This window comes from Centropristis striata, chromosome 17, assembly GCF_030273125.1.
Source record: "Centropristis striata isolate RG_2023a ecotype Rhode Island chromosome 17, C.striata_1.0, whole genome shotgun sequence".
Classification (NCBI taxonomy): domain Eukaryota; kingdom Metazoa; phylum Chordata; class Actinopteri; order Perciformes; family Serranidae; genus Centropristis; species Centropristis striata.
In genome coordinates, this window is record NC_081533.1 from 26,522,803 (window position 1) to 26,540,367 (window position 17,565).

At 40.0% G+C, this 17,565-nt stretch overlaps 1 protein-coding gene across 1 annotated transcript in view; it reads left to right on the forward strand.

The window, feature by feature from the left end:
• The window catches only part of nrxn2b (neurexin 2b), a 948,314-nt gene that overhangs the window by 384,257 nt on the left and 546,492 nt on the right, over positions 1-17,565 (forward strand). The window contains exon 6 of the mRNA XM_059355183.1: positions 13,983-14,284. Coding sequence (XP_059211166.1) covers positions 13,983-14,284 — 302 coding nt within the window. The remainder of the gene's footprint in view (positions 1-13,982; positions 14,285-17,565) is intronic.

Consider the following 17,565-nt stretch of genomic DNA (forward strand, 5'->3'; position numbering starts at 1 on the left):
ACCACGTACATCAGTGCTTCTATCCACTTTTACGAATGTCATCAAAACGACCACCACACGGTCTGCATTGATGACGTCTTTTCCTGTTACGTCCTTGTCTGGGACATCCCATTGATATTTTTTCCTATTGGTTTGTTCCAAGTCGCGTGACTTTTAAGGTTCCGGCGGTCAGAACAAAAAACATGGCGGACAGTTCTCTCATTTTTAGTGAAAAAAATAATATTTTGACTTTGTTTCTGCATAAAAATGGATTTTGATCACATTTCTAGCGAGAAATATATGTTTTATTTTCTAATTATTCACTCAGTGAATGTACATAATCACTTTGTATGTTGGAATAGCCACGGGATATGACTGTCATTAACTTGCATTGTAGCGAAATCCGTGTCAGTTTCACAGAAATTTGAGCAATTCCGTGGCTATTCCACGGATTTCGAGTTAAGCGAAATCCGTGGCTATTTCACGGATTTCTGTGAGACCATGTTGCTGGGATGCATCAGGACGAATCAGTGTTTACACTACAAAATATATATAGTCAAATGCGTTCTAGACCTCTTCAGCAAGTGGTTTGAGTGATCCAATCACAAGGTGTCTTGGACCCTGTTTACACTTCATGTCATGTCACCTACAGCCCAATGTCAACCAGGATTGGCTCCATCCCCCACGACCCTTATAAAAAAATGAATGAATGGAATAGATTTTTTTCTAGAAGTTCTCACCTCTGCACCTCATATTATAAAAAGTTTAGCCTCTGAATTCTGTAGTTCTTTATCCACTTGTGCAATTTCCAGGAAATCGATTGTTTCAAAACCTGGCTCACCCAGGCTCTGTTGGCTCAAGTTGTAAAAGAAGGCAATGGAGACAACTTGAATGTTCTCGTACATTACCTCAGTGTGGACAGCTCATTTGATATTGACATTCCTGCTCAGAGAAACACTGTGAATGCCGTGATAGCAAATTCACTATGGCTCAACGAGCACATCTTCAGTGGGGGTGGAATAGTCAACGCAACAAAGAACCTTGGCCTCCAGCAAATGAGCTGGACAGACAGCAAATTATAGCTCCTTCATTAGAGGATTGCAATCAGTCCATGGATCGATATTACAGTAATCACCAGCTGTGCAGAGAATGGAGGGTGGAGGAGACTGGTGGTGGAGACAATGCTCCTCTATTCCAGCATCGTGTCAATGCGTCAACAGAGACCGCAGGCAGATATCTGTAAACATGCACAAATTACCAATGCAGCTAACTAAGTAGTGTCACAGGCCAGGTCAGGGCTGGACATAGTAATTATGTATTTTAATGTCGAACTCTATGGCATTCACTATGATTATTGCATACCTAATTATATAATTGTATGCATTATATCATGACAGCCATGGACCTTTTAACTCCTGCAGAGCTGTTGCCGTGATGTTTTTATTTTTGTCAAGGTGATAAAAACATTTCTTCATCAAGATTGTATGACAGAAAGTTGACCCTTTAATGCAGCACTTATTTTACATCTTATACCTCAAAAAGCATATATTGTTGTGGGTAAGACCTGCATGTGACGCTTATTCAGAAATAAAAAAAAAGAACAAGTATAGGTTGCTTTGAAAACCATGTCCTGTTTGGTATACAACTGCTGGATCGCTGCTTGTAGATTGTACATTATGGAAATAACAATTTATTAGGCTACAGATTTGCTAGCTTGTCAAAACAGCTGGTTAGCTTGTCAGAGATCGTCTGAAGCTAACGGTAGCTATGTAGAAGTCATGTGACCATGGCGTAGTTCACTATAGCATAACGTTAGCTTTTTACTTTCCTCGTCTACATTAATGCTTCAAACATAATTAATGCGGTGTTCATTTGTGAAGATTATTTTGCTGAACAAAACGTGTAAAAATCAGAAAAGTGAGTTTGCCACAGAGCTTATTTTCTGTCATGATCCAAAAATCCAATTCAAAAATCCCATAGGTGAATTCTCAATAGACCCCATAGAGATGCTACTTCTGGGTCGGCCTTCAAATATGCATAATTTATTTTGCCCTCTTTTCCTCTACTTCTGTTCTACAGTCTATAGGATGACCAAGCCCAGGAAGCAGCAGGTTTTGAGTGACAGGTCATTGCCAAGGGGAGTAAATAATTGGCTTTAATCCGAGCTTAGAATACCACGTATGTTTTTGTTGACAGTTCAGATTAATGTATGAGGGAGACAAAGAATCCATGAGGAGTGAAACATAAAGCTGGGAGGGGCAACAGACATCTGAGCAATCGATCCATCATCCCACCTCAGCAGTTTCTCCGCACCCCACCCCACCACCCTCTGACACCGAAACACACCCCACTTTTCAAAAAATCTGCATTGCTGTGCGTTCTCTTCCTGCTTTGGTTTGCTCAAAGTTTTCCTTGCTGCTTGCTTCTGTTTGTTTCATCTTATTTTTTAGTTTGCATGTGTGCCGAGGAACTGAGTCGTATTCATGTGTCTTTTTATGAACCTGGTCTCACAGGAATCCGTGAAATAGCCACGGATTCGCTTAACTCAAAATCCGTGGAATAGCCACAGAATCACGAAAATTTCCGTGAAACTGACACGGATTTCGCTACAATGCAAGTTAATGACAGTCATATCCTGTGGCTATTTGTGGTCCAAGTCACGTGACTTTCCGGCGGTCAGAACAAAAAACATAGCGGACAGTTCTCTTAGTGAAAAAGTTTTTAGTGAAAAAAATCAATATTTTGACTTAGTTTCTGCATAAAAATGGATTTTGATCACATTTCTAGCGAGAAATATGTTTTATCTTCTAAATATTCACTCAGTGAATGTACATAATCACTTTGTATGTTGGAATAGCCACGGGATATGACTCTAACTCATTAACTTGCATTGTAGCGAAATCCGTGTCAGTTTCACGGAAATTTGAGTGATTCCGAGGCTATTCCCGTGACACCATGTTGCTTTTTATTTACCTGTGTTGTGTTTTTTTTACATGTAATTTTTGGCCAATCGTTCAATAAGTAAAACAAGATTTTTCCCAGCAGTTCACAGGACTTTGCCTGAGCTCGCCCAGGACACTAGGCACTGTCTGTGGACCCAGCAGGCCTGTTTGATTCATGAAGCAGCATCAAAGCTTTCATATGCCCCATACATTTCCCAGCGCTCGCTCTCTCATCTTACTGTTGAATCGTTTCTGCAAAGCTGTCTGCTCTTCTCTCTGCAGGGTGGATGGCACTCGTCGGAAGCTAATAGTGGGTGACTGTATATGCACATGTGGGTGTGTTTGTACGTGTGTGTGTGTGTGTGTGTGTAAGAACAGTGAGGTAATGTGATGTGACGAGTGGATGTGCCAGCATGTGGTCATCTAAATTTCGGATGTTTTCACATGCACACACACTTGTCTTATTCCGTTCGCTCTATTCTAATTCCCCTAAAACTACCTAATTACTCCCAATATGTAATCCAATCGGCCAAAAAGCAGTATGTTAAGGTTCATTATGCGTTGACTAATGCACCACACAAGTTTGGATGGAGCTATTCATGCAGCTCATCTTATTAAACCTGCTCCCTCTCTCTCTCAGTCTGAGCTGAATCCAATTTAATAACACATGCTGCACTGCGCTTTTATTACTGTAATATCCACCAAAGAACAGGCTAAAATGGCACTTTCGGGCCAGCATCGACAAACACAGATTGTATTTGTGCTCTCATGACATTTTATGACCAATTATGATGCTGTGTTTTTCCAGAGTGGGGGCACTTGTTATAAATATCAATAGATCATAATTCATGGCATTGCTGTTGCGGGAAAGCTAGATAGTTTACTTATTTACACATTCTGATGCTCTCGATTGAAGCTATAGTAGGGCTATATGGGTAAAGTGTGTGTGTGTGGGTTGGAGTGTGTGATGTCTAAGTCAATAGCATTGATTACACTCAGGTTGGACTCTGTCCTCTGTCTCTTCATCCCTTCACACTACCACCACGTAGCTCACAGAACAATGAATTCCAGTGGTTGCAGACTGCAAGTTGCTTGACACGAGGACTGCAGCAAAGTGCTTAGCTACTGCTGATAGCATTACTGCACTGTAAGACTTTGCTGTAAATTTACAGTCAAATTCTAACTTGCTGTATTATGATTGTACAGTATATTGCAATGAAAATGATGCATTGTGGGAGTTATCATGATTGCTTCGGTATTCCAACGGTCAAAATTATATATATTTTTTTCAGGAATTTACTGACAGCTGAGCATGTCAGGAAAATCAAGTCATTATTTTCGAAAAGAAGACAACTTTTATTTTATTTCATTTTTGTCTGGGCTGAAATAATCACAATGTGTTGTTTTTCCAGTAATCCGAATATAGAGTTTAAATGGATTCGTTGTAACATAATTTAGAGTTAAACATTTAAATGTCACACTATTTCTTTTTTCTTCGTTACGAGACAGTTTGTCAGTAAACTGACCTGTATTTCTATCATACAGTAGAGGTACTGTAGATTTTACAGTAACTTACTGGCGAAACTGCTGCCAGTAATTTACTGTAATTTTACAGTAAAAAGCTTTACAGTGTGTGACAGAGGTGGCCGAGGTGAAAAGGCAGAGGGGATACAGAAACGTCAGGTTTCACCAAAAAAAAAAGATGGGGAGGCTGAAGGCTCCTGGAGGATGAAACTTGAACATCTGGAATGAGGCACCGACACTCAGGGGAGAAAAGCCCCAGGAGGGCTGATGGTCCAGCACAGAGACATTTGAGTAATAAGAGAGGACATGGGGGAGAAAATATGGAAAGAGAGACACACACTGTTTTGGAGCCTGTGTGCTTGGGGGACACAGACAATCAGAGAGTTTAAAAGATGTGCTTTTCAGAAAGTTGAACTATAATCACTAAGTTTAAAACTGGGGTAGGCTTTACCATCATTGGGTAAAAACTCATTTATTCATTATGGTAGTCAAGGATAAATCCAGACTTAAGCACCTTTTCTCTGCTCTTTTTTCAGGACTTAGAGAAAGTAAGTATAGAATACAATAGAAAAATCCTGGTCTTCCCCAGTATTGAAATGGATTGTTTTAACAATCAAAAACAGGACCTTTTCCCTTTAGGATGTAGTCTCACAGTTTGGTTTGGAAAATCCTGTAGAAAAAGTTACGGTAACACTTTATAATAAGGTCCTTAATAACCATTAATTAACAAGTAATAAGGCGTTGTTCTCACTTTAGATCTGGTAGTTGCAAAAAGCATAGTTAACTTATAGTTAACTTATAATAGATGAGCAATAAAGTATATTTTAATATTAATAAGCAAACAAAATAAGATTAATAAAGGCATGGCAAAGACATAATGGGTGGGTCATGGGTGTCTGTTATGCCATTATTAACACTTATATAAGCTTATAAACACACAATAATGTTAATAAGCATCTTGTAAGGACTTACAAGGGCCTTATTACTTGTTAATTAATGGTTATTACAAGGACCTTAATGTAAAGCGTTACCAAAGTTACTCTTAAGTAGTGTTGAGTAGAGTCACAGTATGTCGCCTCAAAGTGTGCTATTGGCACATTGCAAAAAGTCGAAAAAACGGCTTTCACCCAGGAGAACAGGGGTTCATGTTTGTGTAAAAACAAAAGTAAACGACTTTTTACGGAACTTCCGGGGCTCACAGTTTGTGAATTACGGGTTGTTGTTTTTTTTTACATAACTTTGTTAAGGTAACTTACATGACTTACGTAACAATTTTTAAACTGTCTTTTATAACGCCTTACCAGAACGTTTTTTGTCCTAAACGTAGGTCAGTGGTTTTGTAGCCAAAATTCATTGTAACTGCAGCCTTTTTTACAACTGCGAACAGTACGTGTATGTACGATGACATGTGCTATTTTACCTTTTTTATTACATTACGTGCCACCAGCACAAAATTCATTGCTAAGATGTAGTGGCCATTTCACGTAATTTTGTTAGATCAGGTTGCTATAAGGCACTTTATACCATGAACCTGAAAACAGGTATATAACTAGAGGCCAGAGCTTAATAAAAGAAAAAGGAACCATTTGAAAGTTTAAAGTTGGATTGAGTTTAATGTTGGATTTAATTGTCTCAACACAGTCAGACTGTATGGTGGTGTGATTGTTCTTGTACTGATTCTTATGCTGAAACCTTATTTTTCCTTCCAGAGAAATCAGAAGTCAGCAGGAGAGCAGCAGTTGAAGAGCTGTTAGGGGCTCGGGCTTTGTGTTTGGATATTTCAGAAATAGCTGTGCTTAAAGTACCACCAGCCAGCAGCAGCAGCTCTAACAATACTATTTGTGTCTGGAATCATTCAGCCAGTCTTCACCTTTTTGTCTTTTCACATTTGCATCGGTCCGTTTTGAACTCGTGAATCCGCCGCGTAGGAGAAGCGGCCTGATATGTGAGCGTCATGAAAGGCCGCTGGTGGATACATGTGGGCAGATGATAATCACTTCATTACATCTGCTTGGTCATGAAGCAATTGTTGGTTAGATGGCTCTTCCCAGACACAGGGAGTACACTGTCTGACCCTGAAAAACACCCAGCACTAAAGGTCTGTCCACCAAGCGCACTGGAATCAAATACCAGAGGAACTCAACATTTAATTAATAATAAAGATGCTATTACGGGTGGCTAAATTTCAAATGAGTCATTTCTGTAATGTAGTCAGGGCCTTCTGTGAGGTTAATTGAGACCTTGACAGCACTTAAGTCTCTGCTGCGTGCCTGTGTGTCTTGTCTTACCTCTGGCTACAGCGTCGGCTCTGGAGGTTTATGGAAAGAGATTTGATCTGAGTGAAAAGCGTATACCGGTACTCCAAGTGTGTGTGTGTGTGTGCGCATGTAATCACAAAAGTGCTACCGTGGGAGCGAGGGGGATGAGATAGAGATGTACTGCAGGTGTAAGAGGAGAAACAGATGTATATAGCGGCAAGCACACATTCAGTGGGGCTCAAGTGTTCTCTGAGAAGGAAAGTAAGGAGTCTTTCCTTATATTAGTTTATGAGTGTTGAAAGGTGAGGCTGAAGTGAGCCTCCTCTCTCTCTGGGGATACTGGGAGGAGGGCTTTTCCAGTTCCCTGCAGAGTGGAAGAGGAACAGCGACTTCCTGGAGCATCCAGGCTACTCTAAGGCTCCGTTTACACGAGGACGCTTGCGGGTAAAAACGACAAAATATTTTATCGGAAGTGCCTTTCGTTTAGACGGTGACGGCGTATTTGGGGCTTAAAAACGCAAAAATCTGAAACCACCCTTCAAAGTGGAAAAGTTGAATACGCTCCGCCGTAGCGTGTCCGTCTACACTGACAAGACACAAAACTCTGCTCAGATCTGCTCACGTTGCATACGCATTTACGTCAAATACTTGCTCCAGTACAGAAAAATAAACAAACATGTGGGATTATTTCCATGCGTCAGACCTTCAAGCTGCTCTGGCAGCTCTAAAGAACTTACAGGAGTCTTTCCACCAAATGTACAGGATATGTACAGATAGTATTAGTGAACAGAGAAGGATCTGTTATTACCTCTATCACATTTAGGATGCACCGATTAGTCGGAGGCGAGCCAGACGGCTTTGGACGAGACCTGGGAGATCTAGTGGATGGGGGATAACTTTATAGAAGGAGTAGCTAATGAAAATGTGTGGCGTGAAAACTTCTGCATGCCCAAAGATGCTCTTATCGCTTTAAGTGATGCCGCCTGGCATGCATACAATCGAATTCCACACACTTTTGCGTCACCGTATGCACACAGATTTCCTCCCGAAAACGCTCGTCTAAACGCGGAATAAAAAGTGAAGACGCGACGCCACTTTTGCGTCTTCTGTTCAGACCGTCATCATGTAAACGTAGCCTAACTCATAAGGTGCAATGGATCAATGTCAATTTTTGGATAATACAACAACAATATTGCAGTTGGGGCCTGCTGCACCTGCTGGTAGGCCAGTAGGTTGTTATTAGCCTGTTGAATGGGCAGCTATTTTAACATATGTTGTTTAGTGTAGTAGTTATAAACTAAATTAAGGTGGAAGTAATGGAGTGTGAGAGCAAAGGGGACAGCAAAGAAACCGATTATAAAGCAGGAGAAGTTGATATTAGGGTGAGCAGGAGGAGAGGTGGGCGCATCGGGACTATCACCCGCACTGTAAAAAAAAAATTAAAAAAAATGGAGAAAGCTGAAAACGTCTAGCAGCAAAAGTTGCCAAACACTTACCATGAAATACAAAAACACTGTAAGTTATTTTACAGATAATTTATTATTGAAATATGTATAATAATATACAGTAAATATCAGTATGAAAATAAATACATATCATATAGAATACATTGAATAGGCTTTTTTTACTTAATGACTACAACTTTTGCTGACTTTTTCAATTTTTTTTATGATTTCTTTTTACATACAATGTTAAGTTTTACTATTAAAAGGAGATGACATGATGTTTATGTCACCAATAGTGACATAAACATCAAAGGACTATTGTGACTTCAGTGCGGCATGTTTTTACGTCACCACCATCACGTTCGTTTCCTCACGCCTAACTAGGTACCTTTTAGCCCTAACCTTAGAGATGTAGTTTTGTAGCCTAAACTGAATTAAACAGCGGCCTAGTGAAAGGTAAATGAAACAGCGGCAATTGAATGAGCAGGGAAACCTATTATTTCAATATCCAGATAAGGTAGACTCGGGCCCTGCTCTCCCAGAGGTCTGGGTTGATAGACGCCCATTCAGTCATCTGACTACAGTCATAACTGGTGCATGTCAATAGTTTTTGATACCCCTGGCTCTAAACTCAAGAACAAAAATCACATGACTGTGTTAATTTTAAATAATTAACCGAAGGGCATTTTTGGCATCGTGACCAACAGTGAAAACCGTCTTCTTCTCCTGTCACTCACTGATCCTCTCCAGCTTTATCTCCTCCTCTCAGCCTTCTATTCATTAAACAGACATAAACAAAAGGAAGTTTTTTTGTTTGCAGCTCGTGTCTCTCCATTGCATGCGGCTCCATCTCGCTGAGCTCGTGGAAGCAATCACAAGCTGTTTGTTGCTTACCGTTAAACAGCCCATACTTTGGGAGGGGGTCCAACTTAATACATAATTGAAAATGGCTGCTGTGGTCCATTTGCCACGCTTTTGTTCTTCCTACATCAGCAACGCAGGCACCGCCAGGAGGCTGCTCTTGGGGGATTTTTTTTTTATTCCGCAGATGGGGTGCCAACCAGGTTTCTCTCCTGGTATTTAAGAGTATTTGTCAGTCAGGTTTTATATTGTTAATTTTTCCCCTGCCCGTGTTTTAGAAAGTAAAAACCCCACACAATTTAATACCCGCAACACAAACCACACAAAGGTCATACCTCTCAGGGTATTCCTTTTATAATACCCAGAACCTCAACAAACAATAAAAAGCACAAAAGCAATCTTTGTTAAAGAAAAATGTACAATAATTTGCAGTTTCTTACTATAATTTAGAAATACAGCGTATTACTGAATTGCAGTTGTACAAGAATGTAGTCATATTCTGCAAATGTATTTCTAGTAATACACTGTATTTCTAAAATAAAGTACCAAGCTGCTGCCAGTTAATAACTGTACATTTACACTGAAAAGTTTGACACTGTATGACATCAGTACAGTAGAGTACTGCTCAGATTTCACTGTGATCTCAGATCTAATTAGGATTTACAGTGGAGCGTCTGTTGTAATGTACGGCCATGACATGGACACACTATTATCCATCCACTCTTCTGCTCTCACCTCAGATTGCTCCTGTGGAGAAAACTCGCTCGCTCATGAAATTTGGCTTTCAATCTGTCTGCCAATGGACCACCCCCTCCGGCCAGCCCCGGCCTGTCTCTCCCCAGGGAAATGCACCTGAGTTCTCTGAGCGATCTCGCTGTAATGGAACTTCAGGATAAACTAGATTTGATGATCCACCCATACAGGAGCCTCTTGGCAGTTTGAGTTTTACCCCTCCTCTCTTCCCCTACTGCTTCAGCCCTAAACCTCATTACCAGAGACTGATTCTTCAATCTGGCCCCTCTGGGGAAACAGAGGTGAGGAGGGGGCAAATGAACACAGGAAGTGGAGTGTCACTTCACATCTCAGTTCATGTTGGGAAACCAGTTGATTTGTATAACCGCCGAGTGGAGACGAGTTATTGAGAGTTGAGAGATCTTGCTGTTATTGGGGCTGATGTGCATCTGTGCTTCTGTCAAAATAAAAGCCCCTCCCCCCCAAGGATCTGTTGACTTCTACCACATTTTGTAGGATGAAAATGAGCTGCACACAGTTTGGGCATGCACCTGATTTACAAACTGATCATGGTGTGAGGAATTGTGTTTTCTGCAGCATACACACAACATCCCATTATGAGCCAGCTGTGGTTTTGGGGCCATGCTGGGTCAGAGCCACTTGCTCTCTGCTTCCTGTGCTGACTGTTAAATATGGAAAAGAACAAATACAGAATTAATTTCATTCATTTATTAGACTATTTCTCAATATTTCAGAAACTTCGAGAACTGGTAACACATCTCTGGTTTTAGAGCCTCAGACTGACTGTCACTTTCCTCCTGAACTGTCTCATATGTCTGACTGGCTTAGTAGGAGAATGATAACGAGACATTGACAGTGCACATTAAACCAGCTGCTGCATGTGCAACATATTTGGGAGGAATATAGGACCAAATATAGAACAGTCCAACAACAGGTTTATTTATTTATTATAAATAGTGCAACAGGGTATACATACTGGGGTTGCAAAGAGGTGGGACATTTCTGGTAAATTTCCAGAAACTTTTTTTATGGGGAGTTGAACTGGGGAATTTCGGAAATATTCCAAATCGGAAACTTTCCATGGGAAATTGAGAAATGTATGGGAATTTATGGGGATTCACTGGAAATTAGGGCTAGTGTAGTGTAAGTGTAGCCTATAATATCCAAACATAAATATAAACATTTTGTTATGTCATAAGCAGACATCCATGCAAAATAATACAATTAAAAATAATTTCAAGTAGAACTTTATAAAGCTTTAATTATATTATCGAGCAACAAAAACATGAATGTTGAGTTAAATATTACTCAAATTTGAAAATTCCCAGAATTTTCCAACCCTAATACATACTATCATACTTCATTATTATTATTGTTATTATTATTATTATTATTATTATTATTAATAATAATAAATGTTAGACTTTTTTCACTTCTTATGATGGCCATGTCTATAATGCATTATAAATGTAATATACATATTTATTTTTAGCTATTCATAATGCTTAATAAGAGTAATCATAACAAGTAGCAATGGATCAGAATTGCTGGTCACTAACTGATTTTTTTTTTTTTTTTTTGCAAGGATCATAATGTATCATTGTCATAGTTTTAATATTTTGTTGTCCTTATAATGCATTATAATAATTTGTTACAATACCATTATGTATTTGGTATTGTAAATTTCCCGAAATTTCTGAGGTGTCAGTAAATATTACACATTATTAGCTGGATTATATGTCAGAATGAAAAAATCATTACATCCATGCAAAAACAACACACACAATTTTATTAATTTATTTAACGTGTCATATGAGGAACTCCAGTTTAAGGCAACTAAGAATTACAATACAAACCAAAAATGCAAGCAAGTGACTGAAATGACATTCTCTGAAGCTCTGCCTCTTAAGTCATTGTTAAATACTTTGAAAAATGCCAGTAAGAAAAAGCCTTTATGTTAGATATGCAGTGGAAAAATCCTGGCATGTAAATATAATCACAGGAAATATTAAGGAGAGGCAGATAAAAGCTGAGCCCATGCTGGTTCATTGCCCACACTTTGACTCGTGTGATTGAGGTGTCAGTGTTGTTGAATTTTGTTGCAGCGCTACTTTGTGTTGTGACAGCTGCAGGTGTTTGTTCAGTTCCTGACAGATGCACACTGTGTCCTCCCCTGCTGCTGTTCGGCTGCTGTTTGACATGTGTCCATTGTACAAACTGGCTGCTTTGACTGCTAGTGTGTGAACGAAGCTCGCTGCAGTGGAAGGGGGCCATGTGCTGCAGACGGACTGACAGGCATTAGCAAAGTTGTCAGCACCTTGTTCTCCCCTTTCTGTTTGCCTTTCCTGTTATTTCCTCTGTTGTTTTCTTTCTACGCTCTTATTATCACTTGGCAGCTGCATCACCCGGCACTGAAGGTGTTCTATGTGTTGAATTATTACGGCTTGCTCATTTATCTGTAAATTAAAAATACATTTTTACCCCGTGAAGGTTCAATGAAAACATTTCTTGCGAGCATTAAAGTCACAGAAATAATCAGCATTGTGTTGCTGGAATTAATAACCGCAACTTAATCATCACAAAATATTTGACCCGTGAGATTCTTGCACAGAGAAGTGATGGAGTGTTAGCTCAGCGTTGGGGAAAAGAAACCTGTGAGCAATACCACTGCTTAGGAATTAATCTGCTCAGAGACAGTATTTTCTTGACTGGAGTCTGGCTTTTAATGCTTTTATTAAAGTTCCCCTCCAGGCATATTTTACAACATAATATTGGTGTAAAAATCTGCATCCATATCTTTTTACCCTCTTAGAGCCAAGTTTTTCTTGCCCTAAATTGTGTTTTGGTTATTAAAATGTTGAAGTTTAGAGTGTACAAGGAGTTAGAACATTATGAAAGAAATATATTAAGTCCATTCACATGCTTAATAATGTATCATAAGTTGTTGCAGCAATGGTCGGGTTGATACCATTTGTTACACACATTCGGTGCTAAATGTACCCATTTCTGACAACTTGAGAGTTGATAAAAATGGTCCAAAATACCACAAGACATAGAAAAATCCATCCTGTAATTTGGTATCAGAAGCTTTAGACATTTTGTAGGTTTGTGTTTTTCAATGAATGGATGACGAGTATTTAGACTTTAGACCTTATTGTCCCAGGACCCAGATGGAGATTTTTCTCTTCTGGCTGTGAATGGCGACATACACACTTGTCCAACATACAATAAAGTCCTATACCTGCGACCAGATGGCATAATGGTGAAGCGATGGTTGAGGGGGTGATCAGTGTTATTACTTATTGTGAGTGCTCGGCGTGTGGTGGCTCTGTCATTGACGTCCGAAAGTTTGGGTGTTGGAAGGCCGATGATTTTGGAAGCTGCGGGTGTGATTTTGGCGAGCTTGTTCTTGTTGGGTGTGGTCAGTATGTTGAAGAAGCATGGGGGACACTACAACAGGATGGGTTGTATTATACTTTTGTAAGGTAACGGCAAGATCTGGGGGCAACAGACTTGGATGACATGGAGTCTTTATTGGGATCGTTTATTGATGGATTTCTGTTGTGTAAACTGTTGAAAAACCCCCTTAATGTCAATATACCCAGGAAAGCCACCTGTCCTCTGAATGTTCTACATCTCTAGTTTGTGGTTGTAGAGTTTCATGAGGCTGTGATTTTCCTTAAGCTACTATGGGGAGTAACATCATCACACATGAAGAAGAATGGGCTCATTGAATCTACAAGAGTCTCTGCTTTCAGGTGATATCCAATTTATGCAATTTTAAGACTGTTTAGGGCATAAATTGGGCTGTCCATAAATCTGAGACTCATTGGTACCCATAGAACCATTTTCATTCAGATCTCTTGAGGTCAGAGGTCAATGGTTCCCTTCGAAATCTCGATGGTTGAAAAAATTTTACTTTTGGAGCGTTGTTTTGCCAAATTCCCACCAAGCTAGCATTACATGTTTTTTTGGGGTTTCTTTGGGGCATTTTTTGGGGCATTTCTTGGGCATTTTTTGTAACTTTTATTGACAGGAGAGATATTGAGAGTGAGAGGGGAAGACATGCGAGAAAGGGCTCCGAGCCGGATTGGAACCCGGGCCGCCCGCTTACGAGGACTGGGCCTCTGTGGTATGCGCTCTACCAGGTGTGCCACCGGGAACGCCCCGGATCGCAGATGGTTTTGACTGACCCTCTTTCTCCCTTCTTTTTCCTCTAGGTAAGGAAGAGTCAGTCGCCACCTTCAAGGGCAACGAGTTCTTCTGCTACGACCTGTCGCTGACGCCGATCCAGAGCAGCACCGACGAGATCACGCTGTCCTTCCGCACGCTGCAACGCAACGGCCTCATGCTGCACACCGGAAAATCTGCCGACTACGTGAACCTTTCCCTGAAGAGCGGCGCCGTCTGGCTCGTCATCAACCTGGGCTCGGGGGCGTTCGAGGCCCTGGTGGAGCCCGTCAACGGCAAGTTCAACGACAACGCCTGGCATGACGTGCGCGTCACCCGCAACCTGCGCCAGGTAAACACTGCCCGTGTAATCCAGGGCCACCACAGTCGGAGTGGTGCCTCTGTCTGCCGCCCACCCTATCTCTGCTGCTTCATTTGACTCTCCATCTTTTTCTCTCTGCACACAGAGCACACCGGGAGTGTTTGTCTCGCCTTCTTTCTCTCCTCTGCTGTTGCTTGCTACCCACCTTAACAGAAGTTTCTTTTTTTCTAGGACATGTTGAGCAGTAGGCTGGAGCTGTCTTTCTTGACTTCATTTTTTATTCCTAAAATTACCAAAGATCCATCTCACCTGCACAATCAAAGGTCACACAACACAGTTCAAGTAAAAATTAGACTATAATCTCAATCATAGCGAGATTGTAGCTCATATAATGCAATCAGAGACAACTCTGCACATGTAAGGTGCTACCAAGGACATTGTTTTGCACTGTTATTAATGAGCAAGTGAGGGAAGTGCTCCGCTCGGTATGTATGCACATAATGTACCCGGCTACACAAATGGAATGCACCCTAATTTATCAAAGGTGACAATGCACTTAAACCCTTTCTGAACAAATTACCCAACACATCTTTACAAACCTTTAATCGTAGCTAATGGAAAACAAAAGAGCCAGAAACCTGCATGCCTGCGTGTGAATGGGTGTGTTTCTGTATAAACACAAGCAGCACATACAGTCCACTCTCTGAATACTTGACTCTCTGGATGCATCGGGTCATCAATTGGCAGTTGCAGAAACCAGCAGTGAGATACAATCAATTTCACTTACACTCGCTGTGCTTACTTCTCCACTTTTTTTTTGGTAATTGTAATTGGAATGAATGGCTTGTCAGACCTAATAATGGGTATTGTAAGCAGCCCTGAATGCAAAAAAAAAAAAAAAACGCCTGATGTGAACGCATTAACGAAGACAGTGTATCAACTTCTTTGTGTGTGCCTGTACTTCAAAACATTGAAGAACCTGAGAGCAAAGTGATTTTTAATGTGAACTAAGTGCTGTTAAATTATAGGGTGAAATTTCCAAGCCAACTCAGACTCTGCAGTTTCTCTCATATTGCAATAATATTATTATATATTTCAGTGTGGTAACTTAGATATGAAAATAGTCGAAGATTTGGAGCTGATGTTGAATTAGCATATGCTGTACTTGCATACATGCATACATGCATAGTGGGGATCAAATGTGTTCTGCTGTAGAGCAGTGTGTGACCAGCAGAGTGAGACTAGCTTAATGAGTTTGGGAAGCCAACACGGTTTGATAGATTTAGAGCATGAGCCAACCCACCAACCACCAACTGCACCGTAATGACCATTAGGCGAGTAAGAAACACATGCACATACACACATACCATACTTAGACACTATTATCTGCCTGTCTGTCTGAATATTAATATGTGGTCTGGATTTACAACACAATGTGCTGTAACTGAGAGGATTCTGCTGGAAAAATCAATACATTTATACATTTTAGTCAATCTGGAGCAATGTCTGTACTATGTGTTACTAAATGGCATCCACACAATAATATTAAATATAGTTTATAGTATAGTATAGTTTGTGAACTTCTGTGGCTTCACTTCCGGAATATTTAATCACTTTTTAAATGCCTTTTATAAGGCTTCACCAGGAAGTTCTTGTCCTTAAACCCAGGTCAGTGGTTTTGTAGCATAAATTCACTAACGCCAACCTTGAAACTGTCACGTGTGCTATTTTAACAACACGATTCAGGGAATAAATGCTCCCAGCACGAAAGCGGATCCCATTGACTTGCTCATTTCAAGTAATTTTGTGAAATCAGGTTGGTTTATATCTTGTCTTGTCAAAGTTGCATCACTAAGTATTGCAATTTTAAGGCCACATTTACACATAGCAGGATATTTACAGAAACTAGTATTTCCCCCTTTCTGTTTTGAATGATAAGGCCATACACACCAGATTGTTTTGAAAAAAGTTTTCATTTACATGAACCCACATAAATATGTCTTTGACCAACATCATAACCATGCCAAACCTATAGGCACACTGTAACAGATTGCTGTAAGAAAACAGCCAAATTATGACAGTAACATACTGTTTTCCATTAAAAAGGTGTTATCCTGTCGAAAACAATGCATTCTGGGCAATATTTGTAGATATCTTGCCGTTTCCCATAAAATTGCATATAATTACATATTACATATTTACATATAAGGTTTACAGTGTACTTTAAACTAGCCTGGACGTATTGTAGTGCTAAAATATTCTCACTTCTTCTTGATAATGGTATAAACACTGAGCAGACAGCAGACTCCTGTACTCAGTCCTTGCCTTGACCTGGAACTAACCACCCACACCGTGCTGCCCAGGCGATCCCCATTAACAGCTCCAATCCCCAGTGGATCATTGTAATTGACATAACAGGCGGCCTAAGTGTTAAAGAGCTCTCTAGATTTACAGTGGACCGTCCCCACTGAGAGACACAAGGACAGTCGTATCGATGACATTGACCACCTCTGACCCTGTGTTTACTGCCGGGCTGATACCCAGCTCATCAATGAGCACTTACATGCTTCCAGGTCATGTGTAACATACATGCATTTACACAAATGTCACAGTAAAACCATAATATGTACGAGGACTTTTTAAAAAAAATAAAAATGTTATCCTTATCTGGTTTTATATATTTATTGTTAGAACTGGATATTCTGTGCGTCTTATGCAAAGGTGTGCTCAGGAACGCCTCACATGTACTGCTGTCCTGTACAAGAATGTTACAAACTACAACTTCCAAAAATGGACAGATTGGAACTCAAAATGACCAATTTAAACATTAATTTATTGCACTACTGCTAATTTGGATTTCTTTTTTTTATTATGCTTCCTGTTTTGTTCACAGCATAGTCTCTCTCTCTATGTATCAAATCAAAATTACTTTATTTATCCCCATTCAGTTAGATATATTCACATCACTCAAAAATAAGTAAAAGTCCTCATTCTTTCAAAAATTCAACAGGGGTCACCAACGGCGGTTGCAAAAGAACTCCGGTCCTATCTATCTCAATACAAAATGAGGCGACTTCTCACTTGATTTATTACTTCAGGAAAAATTCTTGTGGCAAGATTATGGTCTCAATAGTTTAAAATATTCTTCAAGACAATATGATGTTAATTGTGTAAATAATGGTCCCATTCAGAAGAAAATAGATGATAAAGCAGGGTATGATTTGAGGCGTGGTTAGACCCCAGTGGTTAGGTTTGACCCTTTCACAGTGTGTTTACATTTCATGAAAGTTAATTTGAACATTTTGTCCATT